General features: G+C 45.7%; 1 protein-coding gene and 1 long non-coding RNA gene across 5 annotated transcripts in view; one reads left to right on the forward strand and one right to left on the reverse strand.

Moving 5' to 3' along the window:
- Positions 1 to 4488: 4488 nt before the first annotated feature.
- On the reverse strand, positions 4489 to 6357 carry LOC136009119 (uncharacterized). Its single transcript, XR_010610344.1, has 2 exons — positions 6184 to 6357; positions 4489 to 5267 (listed from the first exon to the last, which is right to left on the reverse strand). It is a non-coding gene; the product is annotated as an uncharacterized LOC136009119 (long non-coding RNA).
- A 4501-nt stretch (positions 6358 to 10858) lies between these two features.
- TBX20 (T-box transcription factor 20) overlaps positions 10859 to 19139 on the forward strand; it is a 34871-nt gene continuing 26590 nt past the window's right edge. For all 4 annotated transcript variants that reach the window (XM_065665798.1, XM_065665799.1, XM_065665801.1 and 1 more), the window contains exons 1-3: positions 10859 to 11173; positions 13046 to 13280; positions 14270 to 14434. In XM_065665798.1, coding sequence (XP_065521870.1) covers positions 11047 to 11173; positions 13046 to 13280; positions 14270 to 14434 — 527 coding nt within the window. In that variant the 5' untranslated portion in view covers positions 10859 to 11046. The remainder of the gene's footprint in view (positions 11174 to 13045; positions 13281 to 14269; positions 14435 to 19139) is intronic.

Below are 19139 nucleotides of genomic sequence, written 5' to 3' on the forward strand. Positions count from 1 at the left end.
CCCTGTCAAACTGAAGAAAAGGATACCACGCAGGTTGCAAATATTAAGTGACAGATTTCATAGGGCCTTTCTTTTGCTGAAAACATGAGTGTGTGTTAAACATAAAGGTGCTCTTCCCAATCCTGAGGATCACATCAGTGCAAAAGGCTCACAACCCTTTGAACCTGAACTTAGGAAAGAAAGGGTTCAAACATGGGTTGCTTTGATAACAAAAATATACAAAGCTCTCTGAAATCTGACTTAATTGAATATGGTGGTGTCATCGGCTGCTAGTGAGTAGCAATGCCAGCTTTAAGAATAGACTCCATGTTCTCCATTGTGAAAGCTCAAGCAGAATCTACGAACAGTCTTACAAGTACCCTGTTTTATAAGCAGTACTAATACCAGCTCACTATATGGAACTTTTAATCAGCAGACTCCAAAGCTTCTTCTACAGCAGGCTGGCTCGTTTTGGGGCAGAGCAAAGCAGGAACATAGAGTCATTCAATTCTGGGCTGGAGTCTAGGACTAGTAAATTCCAGTCTCATGTCCTAGTCACCATCTTGTACTGATTGAGAGCAAATGTGGCATTGCCAAGGAAGGGTGGAGGCATCACCTGAAGTACAAAGCTGTCACCACAGCTGTAAAAGTTCAGCTGTTCTTAATGCACTTTTTTATTCCCAGCAAGTATTTCCACCCCTGGGACTTAGCACCAAATCTTCTCTCTCTCAACCCTTTGGTCTTAATTTTCTTTCCATTACCAGGTGTCAGATATGTCCATTTATTTTGCCAGAATTAACCTGGGTTTTCCTTTTTGATATAAAATACCTGTTTCAAAGGACTCAGTAAATTATGTCCAGGCTTCTCCTTCCTCACCTCTATTACAGCCTACTGTCTACCATTATTTCTCTTTTACAATGCCAGCCTCAGTTTTACTATCCTCTTAGTAAATCCATACAATTTACTCTAATAGGCTAAAGGGAATTTTCAATTCCTATTTATTCTAGGCCTTTTTTAGGGTACCCACACTTATCACAGAGAACAGTTCCAGTATTTTGTGCACCATAGGATGGTAAATATCACTTTCCACGGGATCACTTATATCCAAGTGTTTCAAACCTGAGAGACAAGGTTTGCTTTAGCTCCAGAACTTATAGCATTCCTGGTGTTTGAAAGAACAATGTATTCAAACATTATTTCTCGTATTGTCCTTTGACAGCTGTCGTTGAAATGGAAAGGTGAACAAGAGGGTTCTGTACTCCGTTCTTGCTCAAGAGTTTCTGTAAAAGAAAGATGAATATGGTCTTCAGTATATAAAAAGGGGCTATGCCATGGACTTTTCAACTTGTGTGAGACCTAAGCTCTTGGTCAAATCCTTAACTTGCCATAAAGTAACAATGGAAAATATGTTAATATATTTTTAACTTTAAATATATTATTCTAATGCATTTGAAATAATATTTTCCATTAATGGAAAAATCTTTCAATTAATGGAAGATATTTATTATTTGACAAATATTCTTTTTTATTATGACTCAATGAACAGATGGAATTACAGTCTATGGCTTCAGGCTGACTTTCATCAAAGAAAGATTTCTTCAAGAGAAAAAAAAGTATTTAACCCTGAATTTAAGAAGTTGCCATGGAGGCAAAGTAAGTCACTGGTTTAACTGGGCTAGACCTCAGCAGTGGCTAGGGGTGAAGACAAGGAAGCTAATCAACTACTAGCATTGACTCAGGGCTGCCCTTGCTATTGATCATCAGCTGTGTTGGGGTTCACTTGTATTGGGCAACTATAAACATACAGAAAAGCCAATTCCTGCTCCAAAGACCTTGCCAGACTCCTTGGATGCAAGGGTGGGGGCAGTGGTGATGGAGGGTAGGGTCTTCCTCCCCGATGGTTGCTTTGCACAAGAGGAATCCCTTCTGGCCAGCAGTCTTTAAGCTTAAAAGCTCCCATTCATCTTCCTAATGCTGGGCCAAGAGATGACATTGCAAATGTAGTTCAAGCCCTGTGTAACAAAGAATTGACAAAATAAAAGCCTAGGAACAGGGATTTCTTTGCTATGGAGAAATAAGAATCTTAGGATAAATATTGCTTCTATTTGGTGGAAAAGACCTATTTTCACACCTTTTACTTCCCATTGTTTTTATCCCTAAGGCATCAAATTTGCATGATTTATATGTGTTTATAAACTATACCTATGATTATATTTATTGGTTATTCACTCAACATGTGCAGCAAGGTAATATTCTATTATTCAATGAGAGACTGGCAGTGAAAGGGTTTTCATTGCAGAAGCATGAAGACAAGCATCTTCTTGTCCCATATTCTATGGGACATATTCTATTAGCTATATGTCATTTGCATTTGTGTTTCACAGTACCAACAGTCACAAGTTTGGCAAATATTGTAAACCTTTCCTGTACCTCATAAAGCCCAGTCCAACTTTATATCCTGCAAGAACACTTTATCCTAAGACTTTATTTGTTCTCATTTATTAATTTTACACTCATCTGTTAATTTTAAATTAACAAATTTGAGCACTATAAGATTATAAATGTTCTTCATTAGCAAGAACTGGATATTCATTTTTATTAAATATAAATCGCTATAATCTCATGTTTGCCATAGGGAGCTGTTAATTCCTATGTCACCCAGAAGCCTAATTGATTTGTATTTTCATTACCGCAACTGTTATTGCTGAAAGCTGTAAGATTTACCACTAATACTGTACTACAGTCAACAAGTTAAGCTCTAATACCAGCCAAAAACTCCCCGAGAGGCTTGGTAAGGTTTAACTGAAGTGTTGGCTCAGGTTCTTCTCTGATCCACTCTAAATGAACTGTTAACTTTAAAGGGGCCAGATTTTCACCTCCGATTGCCTGCAAGATTATGGCAACCTACCTGGCTTTTAGCCATGTTTTACAGTGCAAATTCCAGGTGGATTGGTTTCCTCACTTTGATATATATAATGGAAGCAAGCTGGTTTCTTCCACGGGCAGGGCAGGAAGCGCTTAGCTCGTACGCTTGTCTTCGCGCTGCTGCAATGAAAACCCTTTCCGTGCCAGCCTCCCAGCAAAGCACATGCCGGGAATTACTCAGACTAGTGAACTGCTTTCCCCCAGTGTTATTTACGACCACGTTGTTTCAAATAAGCTTAGTTTCCCTCTGCAAGCTTAGCCGTTGCCTGATAAATCACTATTATGTTATGGGTACTGAAATGTGTTTTCCAAGCCCTAATCCTGATGCTTTGGAAATTGCAAGCTTAAAAACAAAATAAAAATCCTTTTCACACCAGAACACCCCCAATCCTGTCCTCCATACTGTTAAAATAAGCAAAAGCAATGCCTTTCACCACACCACAGTGTGGGAATGCTTCTCCCTCCATCCTTACAGTGTGGAAATAAGCCAGAAGTATCTGGCAGCCCTGTCTGTGGTGCCTGACGGGCCAGGCAGCATGGCCCTATCTGTGAGCACTAGGTTTCTGCAGTTGTGGCTGGTAAGGATTCAGACAGCAGAAAGCTGCTAGAGCAGTTTCTTGGTGACAGCAGTGCTGCTCCCAGACCGTATAACACGCTTTATCACAGGCTGCTCTGTATGATCTGGAAGAGTTGTAAATCACAACGCTTCTTTTCACTTTGCGAGTTCACCAGGCCAGAAGTTAAATCTTTGTTCTCTGTTCACCTTATATATCTCCTTGTTTACTAGCTTTTCATTTTTCTTTTCTTTTTCAAACTTCCATTTTCCTTTACTTGTGATGTGGGATACAAAGCATAGATGCATCACTGAGCAAAAATGGAACAGCATCAGCTACTGAAGCTTTTGGAAAACGGCTGATAGTCTTCCTTTAATTCTTTCTACCCTCGGCCCTCAAAGCAAAACTCGTTGTCTTTGGGCGTATTCCTACTGCTGTATGCTCACAGAGGGAAAATATGCAGAGGTCAGCAGTTTCAAAGGCAGTCTCTAATTTTAGGTTCTTAGCTTTGGATATTTTGGGACAAAACATTGGACACAACAAAAGAAGTGTCAAGGAACTATAAATCTAGATGAAGTAAGTGACACCCAGGACATCTCAAACTGGAGACCCAAAACCAGAGACTCTTCTATTTAAAATGAAATTACAAAAAAACCAAAAAAGTTTTAGCACTTGCCAGAAAATGTTTTTTCTTAGTCCTTGAGGTTTCCATCCTTCCCCACGCTTCCCGCTATCCCTATTTTCATATTGCCATTACAGGCAACTCTGAAATTCTCCTACTAATCCAAGGCCTGCAAAATTTGAGGGGAAAAGAATTACCCTTTCTCATAATGCGCATGTGATCATCTTCAGACTGAGTGCTGTGTAAAAGCTCATTATACTTTCAAGCAAAAAAAGCTTCTTGAGACATTTTTATGTAGCTGAATTTGTTCAAATACTTTAAATGGGCAACTTGTTGTTTAGTAACATCTTTTAAATATGCGATTTTAAAACTTTTAAACGGCAAACGAACCACCTATTTAACTTCTAATAGTGTGATAAAGCTTAAAAGTTCTGATTTATTAAGTACTTTTTTTAATTATATATGAAATATGGTAAAAGTCAAGAAGACCTGGAAAAAAGTTAAAACAGATTCACTCAAAAGATCAACCACAGAGACACAATGAAATAATACAATATTGTTTCAGGAGCTCAGGTACATTTGCCAAGCAGTCCCACTGCGCAATCCCACTCACTCAGTAGCCAGAGATTTGCTTCAACCAACAAATGATTGCAGGGACAGCTCTCCTGGAAACTGCAAGCCCAAAACTGTGGAAGGACCCCTATACCCGATGAAAGGAGAAGGAGGCATTGCAATCTGCAGTCTACCAGGAACTGCATCTTGACTTCCATCTTCAGGTTGGAAGTCAAAGTTTAAAGTGAGCACTGAAATACAGAAATCTTCTTTTCCAGCAAACCTTTGGTCCGAAGCAGTGGTTTAGGCTGACAGTAAATCTTCTGCTGTGGCAGACTGCGGGTTGCTTGTGTTGATTTATGGAAGGCAACTAAGAAAAGCACCACTGGGCAAGTTTAAGTGTGTGATACTGCAGGGCTATGTGGATAGATATGTATCCCTGCACATACCATTTTCATGTTGAATAATATCCCATTCGTTAAGTAAGCAAGTCACATTTTATGCTTTACAAAATTTGGAAGAGCGTTCTGAAATGCTTTGTGTGTAATGAAGTTGAAAGTGCTTTTTGTGTGAAGAAACCAGGCAAACAGCTCCTTTTGCCAGCCATTGACACGCAGTCCCCTCCAACGAAGTAGCTGGAATGTGAACAGAAAGTTTTATATTCTCTGATTCTTTTTTTTTAAGACCTATGAAGGAGATTTTCTGCCTCTCTTCATCCATTCAACATGCCAGCCTTTCTGCTTAGTTCTGACAGTTAATTCGATGCATATTTCCTCTACCTCTGCAAAACAGGTGGTAGGGCTCTTAAGGACCTCAGCTTGAAAATGAGCACATAATAGATGTATAAAACCAGAACGTTAAAGATCACCACTGGCTGTTATTTTAAACTCCACATTCCGAAGCGGGTGCTTGGTGACTGCAGGCACCAGGTGCGTGGCATGGGTCTTGGCCATTCTGTGTGCTGGTTGGGGATGACTTATTTTGCTTTGGGTTTCATGTAAATGATGTTGGGAAAGTTGAGCAAGACAAACTTGTATGTTAATTAATTAAAAAATAATAATCTCAAAATTTTATAAAAAAAAAAAAAGGCTCATGACTTCTGGTGAATGTGATGGGGAAGGGGGCAAAGGTCCCTCACTGCATGGAGGCAGCTTTCTGAGTGGGGAATCCTCAAACATAAAGAGATTTTGCAGTATTTGAAGGAAATGATCACATCTGGAGTCTTGCACTGATCTTGGTAGTGCTTCAGTTTATAGCTGGAGAGCATCAGGAGTACAAATCCTTAGGGGAAAGTTTGTCAGCTTTTAGTGATGGGTTTAAACCAACAAAATAAAACCTGCAGAATAACCAGAACAGGAACTTTTTAAACTAAAAATGTCATTGCTCCCATTAAGTGTGAACTTGAGCTTTATATGGAAAATACAGTGTATTTTCTGCACATGGAAGGGGTGTTACTGTCGAATCATGTCCAGCTGACATGACGGTGTGTGTATGTACGGTATTGCCCTTTGGAATAGGTGTTGGTGCACCCATGGATCCATTGATACTCACACTCTTGTACCATGTGTACATGCACCAGGAGCAGATCTGCTATATAACTTTGGATCAGGATGGATGCGTTTAATGCCTCTGGCTGTGAGACCTCCCGAGCCTGTGTCTTTCTGTCCGTGTGTCCATGTTGAGCTATTCCTGTTTGTGCTCTCTATGGACAAAGACGTCTTCCGTTCAGGAGTGCAACAGCCTGCAAAGTGCGAATAATTTTCAGCGAGGAGTTACACTAAGTGGGAAAGCTTTTAGCACATTATCCACTGGCAATTGGACTATAATCTAATTGCCAACCCTCGGGTCTTAATAGAGCCTTTCTCTTCCCACCATTGGATTTGCATCTGGGAGATGCCTAATGGGTTTAAAACGCCTCGCTTTTTTGCCCCAATAAGCCACCTTCTCAGCGTAGGTGACATTGAGATGGTTTTGTCGGGAAATTGGATCTGGGGTACCTGGGCTTCTCCTTTACCTGCGGGAAGAGCGCGGGAAAGGGGATGGAGCTACCCCGCCACAGGAATAGTGCTGGGAACGGGGCTTACTCCAAAACCGGGGATCAAAGGGAGGGTGAACCTGGCGGAGAGAGCTGTGGAATTATGTGCAGCAGAGGAGTGGAAGGGAAAGAGAGCCTGAAAGTAGAGATGATAATCGTGTAGGGTTGCAATGAGCAGAGCCGGAGCCGGGGAGCCCTGTGGGCTTCGCTTTGCAGGATCGCGACGTGCTCTCAAGACATGAACGGGCGCTCTGGAGACCCTGACCGAGGGAATAAACCCGATTCTTTCGGACAAGCGGGTTTTAGCTACTGGGGTGGGATTAAAAGTATAAAGAAAGGCAGAAAAAAGAAGCAGAAAAAGATTTAACTCCTCCCCTCCCGAGGCGGGAATGCCGTCAAGGCTAAAGCAGCCCCGCAGGCTGTCCCGCGGTGCGGGATGAAGGGTCGAGCACCGGCTCCTGGTAGCACTGGGCCGGGAGCAGTCAAGGCAGGCAGGCGGCGGTGAGGGGCCGGCAGCGGCATCCTCACCCTCGGGCTCCTAATTAAAGCGGGAGGGGTCTCGCCCTCTGCACAGGCGATGGCTCCAGAGGGGAGATGGGGGCGTAAGGGAGGAAGAGGGAAATTGCATATAGCTACAGATATGTATTTCTATATATATAAAAGAGCTGTGGCCTCCATCACTACGCGAAACTGGCTTAAAATACGTGCGTGATCCCCGCGCGCTCTGCGCCCCTTTTTTTTCGGCACGCAGAAGCGCTGCGCGACCACGCGAAAGAGAGCACGGTGTGAGCTCCTGTCACCCAAGAAAAGGCTCACCTGGAATCATCGGCGGCAGGGCAAGCTTCCAGGCGGGTTTCAGCAGGTTTCTCTCCCTCTTGTCTCCTTCCTGCCATGGTTTGGGCCGGGAGGAAGAGGCGTCCATAGTTTTCACGGCATTAGGATTTTCCCGTTGCTTGTCAGAGGGCAGAGAGACGTTTTGGAAAGGGGCTGCAGGCTCCCTGTTTGAAACCTGACGGTGAAACCGAGATTTAATCCTGATTAAAGCCGGTAAAGGAACGAGCGCAACGGGGCGTGCGGCACTTCTCCTCAGCGGTGCCCCGCACGCTGCTTTTTGGACAGCGAGGAGCTTTTCACGCAAAGGAGGGTGGAAAAAAAACGGTATTTTGAAAGCAGAATAAAGCCTAATGACATGGCTCTGCCCTACCAGATGGACACTAGAGACACACACACGGATTTGCTAGACAGAAAACTGCTGTGTGGATGGCGTGTTCTTTATATACGGATAAAGAAATAACGAAGGATTTTATGGGAACGGGTTCATCCAAGGCAAACGCCCTGCTCGGGGCCAGCAGGGCTTGTAACTCTGCTGTCGGGAGCAGGCTCGATGCAGCGGTGACAGCCACTCCGGCACCGTCTCGGCGGGGACCGGCTGCTGCGGCTCCATCCCCCGGGAAGGGCACGCAGAGGTTTATTAATTACGTTAATTAATGGAAAAGCAGAGGGCGATCAAGAGCATTGGGGTCCCCCGTCTCTGGAAGCGCCCCCATCCCCGGAGTGGCGGCCCAAGGCAGCCGGCGTCTCTTCCCTTTCCCACCCGGGGTCTGCGGGCGGCAGGGGACGGAGCCGCACCGAGGATTAGGCTGCCGGAGCCGAGCCCCGTTCACTGCCCTTGGGGCTGGGGAAGGGGTGCTCTGGATGTCTAGACAAGGCTCTTTTGCTTATCGGAGGCGGAGCGAGGGGGAAACTAAGAAAATAAAAGGTTCTCGTGGGATAGAGAGAAAAATTGCGCGGCTCCGATGAGTAAAGAACAGCCATCCTATGGTGACGGACCCCATACAAAATGAAATTGTTAAAATAAAATAAAATAAAATAAAATAAAATAAAATAAAATAAAATAAAATAAAATAAAATAAAATAAAATAAAATAAAATAAAATAAAATAAATAATAAAGTTCCTGGTTTCCGTCCACCCCGGGTTTTCTATTTCCGAGGTACGAGGAGAGAGACCCGCAAGCTCCCAAGGCCGGTCCCTCTCGCAGGACAGCAGCCCCCTGCCCCTGTCTCAATTCGCCCGCTGAGCCGCTCCCCCCACTTGCCGCTTGCCCCCGCCAGGGCCAGGTCCTGGTCTTTCTCCCCGGGCTGTAGGCAGCGCACGTCTACCCCTCGGGGCTGGAAATCCAGCGACAAGGCACAGCAGAAAGGGCTCCGATCCTGCACGTCGGTGTTTTTCAGCCAGGAGCAGTCAGCACCGACATATTCACCCCTCCCCTGAGCCCCGACGGGCCGCGGGCAGCCCCTGCCAGGGACAGGTATGTTACCACCTGGCTGCTGGGGGACGGAGAAAAGCAAGGGGAAAAGGGAGAGTTCTGGTGGGTTGTTTGGGTTTGGGGTTTTCTGTTTGTTTGGATGTTTGTGGTTTTTTTTTCAGGATCCGCGCTGTTTCTTTGACGGAATCTTGGCTTTTTTATCCTTGTTTGTGAGGCGCATAGAGGAGGTAGGAGACCAAAGGGGACTGAGGCATCCCCCGCCACCACCGGAACGGTGAAGAGAATTCCTCAGGCTATTCGCACCCCTCCCTTGTCCTTCTTTTCAGGCAGGCCGGACCCTGCTTTCCAGGTAGGGCCAAGCAAGCGTAGGGCCGAGACCCCCCAGGAGCGGGGAGCCCAGGCTGTAGAAAGAAGGGATCTCCCTTGGGGTGAAGTGGAAAAGCGTTCTCGGAGCTGTTTGTTTGTTTGTTTGTTTTCTTCGGGTTGATGTCGGGACAGTCGTTCTGTCCCGGGTTCGCTGTGGTCAGAGGCGATGCTCCGGGGGTTGACCTGGCTGCTGCAGCGGGGGCTGGAGGGGTTCCTCCACTGTTCATGCCTTACGTGGGACCGGTCCCCCAAACCTCACTGTGGGCCACACTGAACTCCTCAGCCCTCTGCCAAAAGCGTCAGGCGCTCCTAAATACCCTGTTTGTGATAGAATATCTATATTTCTATTCTATCTATGTTTTCTATTCTATGTAATCTATGTATTAGCGAATTCCGTTAATAAAAGGGCAAACTGCCGCTGGTTCTCCCTCATTTCAGAGCGATAAGGCACTATTTCACGTTGCCCCCTTCACCGGCTGTAAGGGGGTGACCCGAATAATTGTTTCCCCGTATTCATTAATCAACTAAGTTCAGCAGGAATAGGAGGCGCACGGATCTATCTATCCCTGGCCGAGGGTAGTCCTTGTGTCTCTTGGCACAAGCCTGAGTATTAAATTCAGGTTCTAGGATTAGAAGTTGGAAATTTACTGAACAAATTTGCTTGTCTTCTTGAGTCATTTTAGCGAGCAAGTATTTTTAGTCCTCCTTTTATTTAAAGGACTTTAGTTAAATTACTCGCATTTTTATTTATTATTAACCGGAGGATGCTTACATGGTATGTTTACTAGAGTCCTGGCGAGCAACTTACTTAAATCACTGCCTTGGAATAATCTGCTCGTTGGCACCATCAGCCCGTCCTGGGTTTCTTCTCTGTCTTATGTACTTGATCGATACCACCTACTTTGGCAGAGCCGATATGAAACGGGCTTGCAGAGAAGCGGGCAATCTGGGACGGCAAGGGTCTGGCCGGAGCAAGTAGAGCTGTTTGGGATGATAATATTTGGCTTCCAGGTGCGGGAAAACCAAGTGTACGATCAGCCTTAGGGAACCTTCTGGCGCAAAAGGCAGAAAGCAACGAAAAAGGCTGCTTTAAGAGTTGCGGTCTTTTACACTTTGAAGGTAAAGTAGAAAATTGACACAGACTTGAGTGCGCAAAATAAATTCAATTAAAATAAAATAAAATATAATGAAATAAAATAAAGTAAAATTTTAAAGAAAAAATGGAAAATAGACCCAAACCCAATCTCTTCCTCCTCTCAACCATCTCTCTACTGATTCTTGTGTCGACAAAGTGCATAGCCTAGAGACCTTCTCGGAGCATCCCCAGCCTGCATCCCCCCCCCTCAAAGGACTCCTAGGAGAGGGGAGCTCACCCCAAGCGGCAGCCGGGGGGTGGCTCGGTGGACAGAGGGACTGGGTTGCCCGAGGGCGGAGCGGCGGCTGAGGGCCGGCCACCCCCTGCCCTCCCCGCGGGCGGGCACAGCCCTCTACTCCTCTTCTTCCTCCTTATTTTCCTCCTCTTCCTCCGCCCTCCTCCTCCCCCCTCCGCGGCCGGGCCGGGGCCCTTGACGTGTCCCGCCGCCGATTGGCCGCCGGCCGATAGGATCTCCGCGGCCCCGCGTTAAGGCGGGGGAGCGCGCAGCGCTCGGCGCAGAGCGCTTTCCTTCCGCCCGGTATCCCGGCTCCGCTGCCCCCGGTACTTCATCCCGCCTGCCCCGCGCCCAGCCGCTTCTCCGGTGGGTGGCCATGGAGTACACGCCGGCCCCCAAGCCGCAGCTCTCCTCCCGGGCCAACGCCTTCTCCATCGCAGCCCTCATGTCGAGTGGCAGTTCTAAGGACAAGGAGTCTTCCGAGAGCACCATCAAGCCGCTGGGTGAGTGGGGACTGGGGCGGCCGCTGGTGTCCGTAGGGCGCGGGAGCTCCCTTCTCTACGTCCGTCCATCTGCCCACCCCCTTAAAGCCCCGCAGCCGGTTTCCCCCTTGCCCGCAGGTTTCCCCTTGCAGAAGTCAAAGCTCTGCTGCGAAACCCAGAGGAGCCTCCTCGTGTACTCACCGCCCTTCTTAGGCGAGGCTGTTTATAGCATGAACGGGCTCCTATAGCATAAGCCGGCTCCGAAATTCCCCTAGCTTAAATCACTTCTGTCACCTACCCGGTTTTGCCATTCTTAGAACTACCCACACCCCGAGGTAGTGACTACCCACAACCCCTTCGCTGCCATCAAGAGAACCTCTTCGTAGTTATAGCAAACAAACTATGGTTTTGAAGTCATCTAAGAGAATCTCCGCTATCGCGCTCAGGCTTATAAGGGGTAGTAAAACTTGTACGTAGACCTGAAAATCCCCTCGCTCCACAGCCGCTCGCTGTAGGCTCATACAGGCTGTTTTACTCTACAGCGTCCATAAGGATTTTTCTAGTAATTCCTGACGATTTTCGGGGAAGCGACTTCGTTTTTATTCGCTCGCCTCGATTCAGACGCTCGAAGGCTCTAAAAACCGCTCAGTATTAGCTGCTTCTCCTCCTGCCCCCAAATTCCTGCGGTCCTTGCGTCTATCCCAGAGTTCGCAGGAAAATACTGCTACAAGAAAAAAAGTGTTAAGCTTCCAGGGCGCCAATGAAGAAGATAACCCTCGATGTTATAGGAATTCCGAGAAGGCAGCGCTCTCGGCGCCTGCTCCACCTCATCAACGGACTCGACAGCTTCACATAGTCCAGGGGTTCATTGTGAACTTTACTTTTGAGACTAGGCGATAACGTAGGCCGGAATGTTGCTGCATTTCCCGTTTGATACATTCACACGGTCTTGTGTTAACCGTAGCTGCTCTTCTTCATTTACCTTCCGTTTTTTTTCTGAAACCGCTCGTTCCATTAACTTTTCAATCATGTTTTCAACTCTTCCCCCCCCGCCACTGAATTTGGAATCGAAGGGAAACGATTGCCCGGAGATTTGGCCGAAATCCCTCGGCGGAGGGGCCGGGCTGCGGATCCGCGGCCGCATCCCGCTGACGGGCCAGACCCATGTGCCCTCCTCTCCTTCCCCTCAGAGCCCCTGAGGCCTCCCGGAGCTTGGGGAGGGGAGGAAAGAAGCTCCGAAGGGAGCTAACGCCGGCGGCAGTTTCCGCACCCGCGGGGCCAGTGCCTCCGCGCAGGGTGCGCGGCCGCACGCCGCTGCCCTTCTCGAAGCCCGTTTCCCTGAGGGAGTGTGTTGAGCCTCAGCAATCCAGCTGAGAGGCAAGGGCAGAGCCAGCTTTCTGGCCGCGTGAGCTAGCGCTAGGAGCTCGCTTCCCCGCGGAGGAAGCGCGGCCGCGCTAAGGCTCCTTCCGAGTTACGGTCTCTGACAGGGGCGCAACTGAGGAGCAGCCGCCAGCGAGAGCCTCGGAGCCGAGCGCTCCCGTTTGAACGAGAATTAGTGACTTTTCCATGGAAATCCTCGGCTGGCAGCGAGGAGATCCCATCCTGACCCTCCGCGCCCGCGTAGCCGGCAGCAGCCGGGCGGGATGCGGCGGGGTCTGAGCCGCTCCCCGGGCTTTTCCCAAAGCTCATATCCGAAAATCACCAGCTCTACCCTCAAATGATGAGCAGGCGCCTTAGAAACATCGCGGCTGTGCGGGGTCAGAGGGGGCAGCTGAACCAGAAACGCCTTTTGATTGAATTGTATTTTTACACAGTTTCTCTCAGCGGTCCCTACCCCCGTCTTGACTGAATTCTGTCTCTCTTCTTCTTTTTCCCCTCCCTGAAATCCTGCAGAACAATTCGTTGAGAAATCCTCTTGCGCCCAGCCTTTGAGTGACTTATCCAGCCTGGACCCTCACGGGGATTTTAGCACCAGCCCTTCATCCCTGTGCACCGAGCCCCTCATCCCCACCACCCCTATCATCCCCAGCGAGGAGATGGCCAAAATCTCCTGCAGCCTGGAGACCAAAGAGCTCTGGGACAAGTTTCACGAACTGGGTACCGAGATGATCATCACCAAGTCCGGAAGGTAAGGCTGGGCAGCCCCGGCATCCCTGCGGGCATCCTCCGTACATCCTGCCTTTGGGCAGAGGGGAAAGAAGGGAAACTAAACAAACCCCGCTGGTTCTTACTTTGGGAGAGCAGCACGGATGGCTAAGGGTTGGTACAGACACGGGGAAATGCGGAGTGGTGGGGAACGAACTCGGCCAGGGCTTGTTTTGCTTCGGTTTTCTTTTCTCTCCGTTGCAAGAAAATCCCAGGCTTCCTCCTCCGTTTCTTCTGTAAAGCCTTTTGGATGAGTCCATCGCAGTCAGGAAGAGCAGAGTGGCTTGTCGGGTTTTGTAACCCGCAGAGTTACTCGTTATTAATGCAGTGCCCCGACGACTGGTTTTCTTTACCAGCGTGTGTGCTAAGTATTTTAAAAGCACATATAAAATCTGCAATTTGAAGTTGAAAAATTGAAACTGCTTTAAAAGTGATTGGACTGTTTCGGGTCGACCGCACAATCTCACAGTTTAAGATCGCGTTTTGTCGAAAGGGAAGTAAAGGAAGTTTTTGGGGTTTGAAAATTCCTCTCGGAAATAATCGTAAACGCGCATCTAAACTACCGGAGACGCTGAACGGTAATGATTTCTGCACTATTTCCCTAACGCTGTGTGGATCCCATTAAAAAAAAAAATCCACCTTTCTAAGGATTTATGTACCTTCGGTACAAGTATTTTGTGGAATCGTTCTGTACTTTTAACTAACAGGCAAAAGTTACATTTTTCCTCTTTAATTTTTGCCATGTTTTTGCTTCCAAAAAACCGTTTTGATTTCAAGCTGTTTTGTTTGGTCTTTTTTCTGTCTGTATTAGAGGTACACACAGGATTTAATTTCTACTATGCAGAAGCACAATCAATAGATGCTTTATTTTTTTTTTTTGCCAGGTGCTTTAAATAGAATTCTTACTTTCAGAAGCTCTTTCATTTCTCTTCTTCATCACCTATTTATTTTTCTGATTTGCCTTTATTTCAGGAGGATGTTCCCTACGATCAGGGTTTCCTTCTCGGGAGTGGATCCTGAGGCCAAGTACATTGTGTTAATGGATATAGTTCCTGTGGACAATAAAAGATATAGATATGCCTACCACAGGTCTTCCTGGCTAGTGGCTGGAAAAGCTGACCCTCCGCTCCCTGCAAGGTTTGTAGATTTTATTGCTGGGATTCCTTTTATTCTCTTTACTTTTTCTTTCTTGTTACTATTCTTTTCTTCAAGAATACCCGGTCTTTATCTTTTCACACTCTTTGCAAACAGCGCTTTGAGATTTTGAGTCCGTGCTCAACAGCACTGATTGCAAAACACTGATCAATTTCTGTGATGCAGAATCGGGCCTCACATCTCTGCTTGAGGTTTAGTTTATATTGAATGCTCCAATGCATGCAGGACTTGGCTAAAGGCTCTTTTATTTTGTGTGTGCATATATATATATGTGTGTGTACATATATATATATTATATGGATATATAAATGAAGTTTGCCTCAATTCAGGCAAGAAAGCTTTAAAAAATATTTAAAATATATCGATTTCTGTCTTGTGTTTGCCCCCTCCCCCCCCGTTGCCCCCCAGTGTTTGACTTCATAATATAAAACAATCCAAGCACCACCAGTCAAGTCCAAGTTGAAATACTCCATTGCAGTTCAGTGCTGTCCATGCTTGAATATTTATTGCTTATTTCTTGATAACACATTCAACATTTGCTAAACTATACTTTTATTCTTGATTTTAGTTCTCTCTTGGACAGCAGGGAAAGTGTGGATCAGTTCTGCAGCAGGGGTTTATTTGTTTGTTTGTTTTGGTTTTGTTTTTTAAGAAATCCAGACATTTTTTGGAAAAACTATGGGGAAAAAACCCAATTAAATTCTCCCCCTTTTCGATATAGAAACAAAATGCTGCAGACAATTCCTATAATAATTCTGTGAATGTAATGAATGACTGACCCCTCTGAGCATGGGGAAACTGAGGCTGCAGCACTAGGCTGTGCGGTGGGAGGGCACTTCAGAGACCCACACTTCATCGTATTCAGCCCATCACTTCAGTACCTACTTAAGCCCCCAAGTCCCGTAAGGCTGAAGCACATGTCCAACGGCTTTGCTGAGTCAGAGCCGGAGATATGGAAATAACCTGGATGCCTCTCTGGCTTCAAAGAACCTTTCTGTAGAGGGCTCAGTGCAGGCATAGGGATCTGCTCCAGGTGGCTTAGCCCGGGGTTAAGAACTTGCTTATTACAGAGGCAGAAATTAGAAGTGAAACACAAGAAATGGAAGTGGATTTTTTGGTGTCTGTGAGTATAGGGATTGAACCCTGCATGCTTTCCTTATATAAATAGTTCAGCTGGATTCTTGCTGACTGCTCATCTCTGGAAGGCGGCTCACGGAAGCAAACAAACAAAAAGTGCATGCAGAGAAGCTGTGATTAAAGACAGCAACCTAGGAGTTATGTTGGCTTTGTTTTCATGGCCAAAAACTCCTTCTTGCAATGCGGTTAACGTCTGAGGGCTTCCATTGACGTATTGTAATAGGCATTGATTAAAACCCCAAGGAAAAAAACACGGGTCCTGCTCCAAAGGAGTCAGCATCAAAAGGAAAAATGAAGGAAGGACAGAAATAGTTTTTAAGGCAGAGTTCTCCCCTTCTTAGTTTTCTGTTCATGTGCTTTCTGGGATACCTTTAAATAGATTGCTAATTCACACTGTATTTGGCAGAGACTAGTTCAATAAGGAAATGCAAGCGTATAAGACATTGATCCTTGGAATAATTAGCGACTGCCCTACTGAGTGTTTCAGAACCAGGATCAAACCTTCTTGGAGTTTAATATTTATTATCATAATACTGTGGTAGCTCTTTAAGGTCCCCAATGGATCAGTACCCTTGTGCGCAAACGTGTACTTGTGCTGCTTCATTTCCAGGCTGTTTTGCCCCATGTGTAAATGCATCCCTTTCCTGTTTCATTTTCAGGATGCTTAGCTGAAAAGATCATTGATCACAGCACAGGCACAGATTGCTTTTTCTTTGTATGAAGGGTACTTACATGGACACTTAAATACTTTCTCCCCCTTATGCTTCTGTTAGGTGAGAAAAGGGTGTCAAGAGGTTCAGACGTTTGCATTACTTGTGCTTTTTCTGTTAATGCATCTTTTGAGGTGGGAGGCCTCTGTCTTGCTTGAACAGATTAAAAGTCGTACTCCTCCCACCTTGAAACAGGCTTGGTCCTGCTCCAGTAACAGAAGCCCTTAATGAAGTTCAGATCTCTTGTCCTCAGAACACAGGGTTTTAGCTCTTCTTACTTGAGTGCTAGCGAGGGGGGTTACATGTGCTTAGCGCCTGGTACCAAGGTGCGAACTCCCCCTGCTCATCCCTGCCTTCATGTGCACAGGCACAAAGACATCAGGGGAATTATTAAGGAGTCACATTGTGCATGCATGTAAGACTTTGCAGGATCTTACCCGTTAGGTGTTTTGCTCTTTGCATTATATAAGTAACTTTCAATGCTAAAACAGCTTTTTCCCCCCCTTAAATTAATAAGTAATATGTGATTCTGTTTGAAAGATTAGCCCTTCAGGGAACTTTCTATTTAAACCAGTTTTATCCCTGTCTTCCCGCTGTCAGTATTTAAGACAAGCTTATGTTGCAACACTTGAATAAAAATACTTCTTGGAGAGTCTTTTGTAAATCTTCGAAGGTGTTCTATCCTCAAATAACGCTTATCTGATACTTTGCTCTTCTAAATTGCTAAGACTGTGTGAAACATCAGTTTCATACGTTTCAGCATGTACCTTTATTTGTTCTTCCTTTTTCACTCACCTTCTTTCCTTCACTCAAAAGTCTTTGTTGGGTTGTTTTTTTTTTTTTACTGTATTTGGCTATGATCGTATTTTTAATGAAGTTATGGTGTTTACATGCTTAGAGACCTTAAGGTAGGAAATCTTTAAAAAGTATCACATTTGAGACATTAAAGTCATGAAAAGTAGCATGCACGGGGTGTGTAGGACCAGACCAACTGTTAAACTAAATAGGAGAGCAGTGTTGCATTCCAAAATACACTAGAAGGAAGCAGTACCCAAACTATATCATGACACATTATATGCTGTGGAGCAAATTCACATCCAAATATGGCCCCTGAAGCCTTTGTGAATTGAAATGAGCAGCCCCTTGCATCTGGCCATCCTTAGGCAGCAGAGCCTGCGTGAGCTTCTGGGTGAGCCGTGTGTGCTGCACTGGAATGTGCGCATTTATCTCTCTAGCCCCTTTGCTTGTACACGCTCATAGTCCTGTTGATGAATTCTACTTCAAAGGGATATACTTCTAGTTTTCAACCCTCTTCTCCAAGGTGTACAAGCTCATGCTGTCGAAGTGTGTGGATAGGTGTAGTTCACCAGGTGGAACCACGTGTTGCAGTGGCTTGTAGCAAGTACGTAAAGCAAAGCAAGATCTGTTAACACATTTATACAACCTATCCTTCAGTAACTTTCCTGTTGGTGCTCTGCTAACATCCAGGCACTCGGCTGTTTGAAAGCACTGCCAAGCATCAACTGCCTCTGGTGTGAAACAATTGTGCTCAGCTTTTAGACACACCAAGATCTTTATTCATTCCCCAGCACATAGCTGAAATAGTTTGGCTTTTTGGTCCCAATTAGCCAAACCTTGCTGAGCCTGACACTCTGTGGTCACAATAAACATTAGCTATCCAGCCTTTCAAAATTAGGAGTCAGTCAGAACAAAACATGTACCTTAACACTGGCTGAAAAGCTGCAGGGCATGTTTGGGACCCTATTTCTTTTGCCTTCTCTAATTCCTGGCTCCAAAGACTGAGATTTTCATAGGGTTTTCTTACAGGAAGGCAAAGTTATTTTTCATGAGAGGTAAAATTCTTTTGACAGAACAGGATTCCAGGTCTTGGGTTTTCGGATACACCATAATTTTTCATGAGCTTTGCAGTGCAATCAGCAGAGTCGATAGCAAGTATGCTAGGAATATTTTATTGCCACAGGAACCCAGGCTCAGCATCCCTCCTGCAGACACAGCTCTACCAGCCAAGCTGTGCTTTGGATCAATGTAAGGAAAACATCCTGCATATCTGAAGTGAGCTGTGCTGGTAAACTTCAGTTTCACTGTGTCTTGGGGATTCTGCTGGCAAAAGCGGAGAGTGCAGGATCAAATCTCCTTCCTCTTTGAGCAACAGAGCTGTGCTCCCCAGAGTCTTTAGGACAGGCATTCCTTGATTAGGGATCAGTGCAGTCTATCAGAGAGTTACGCCCCATCGTTTAGTGGTTTTTCCATTCTCCTTTTGCCTAAACCAGAATCATAGCTCAACAACAGTAAAAAAATGTTTATCTTTCTAACACGGCGTCTCGGCGCTGCTGCACCCACCTAATGGAAGAAATCCATGCCTGTGGCCAAAGACATCACCCAAAACAAGAGTCAGGCTCTCCCTGAGTGATAACCAACACCGACAGAAGCAGAACAGGTCTGGTTTGCACTAGCTAAAGGTGTTGCTCAGCTCCTAATTCAGTGTCATAAAAGAACACTGGAGTTAAATAATTTTCTGCAATACATTATTCCTATAAAAAAATTCTTTATAAACAGCCTGGCACTGATAATTATTCTGGTCATGATGTATATAGCGTTATATCTACATGTCTTCTGCGCTTCCTTCTCTTCTGCTTAATTTCCAAAATGGTGGATTGTTAATTACAGAGCTGCAATTAATTTTTCATGTCAGACCACTGTGCTGGACTGCAGCCTCCAACCTCTTATAAACAGACGTCACCACAGTTAACGTGAGATCAAGTGCAGGTTAAAATCATTATCACGGCTTAATGTTGCATATAAAGAAAAATGCATTTTTA

The sequence above is a fragment of the Lathamus discolor genome, chromosome 2 (genome assembly GCF_037157495.1).
Source record: "Lathamus discolor isolate bLatDis1 chromosome 2, bLatDis1.hap1, whole genome shotgun sequence".
Lineage (NCBI taxonomy): Eukaryota > Metazoa > Chordata > Aves > Psittaciformes > Psittacidae > Lathamus > Lathamus discolor.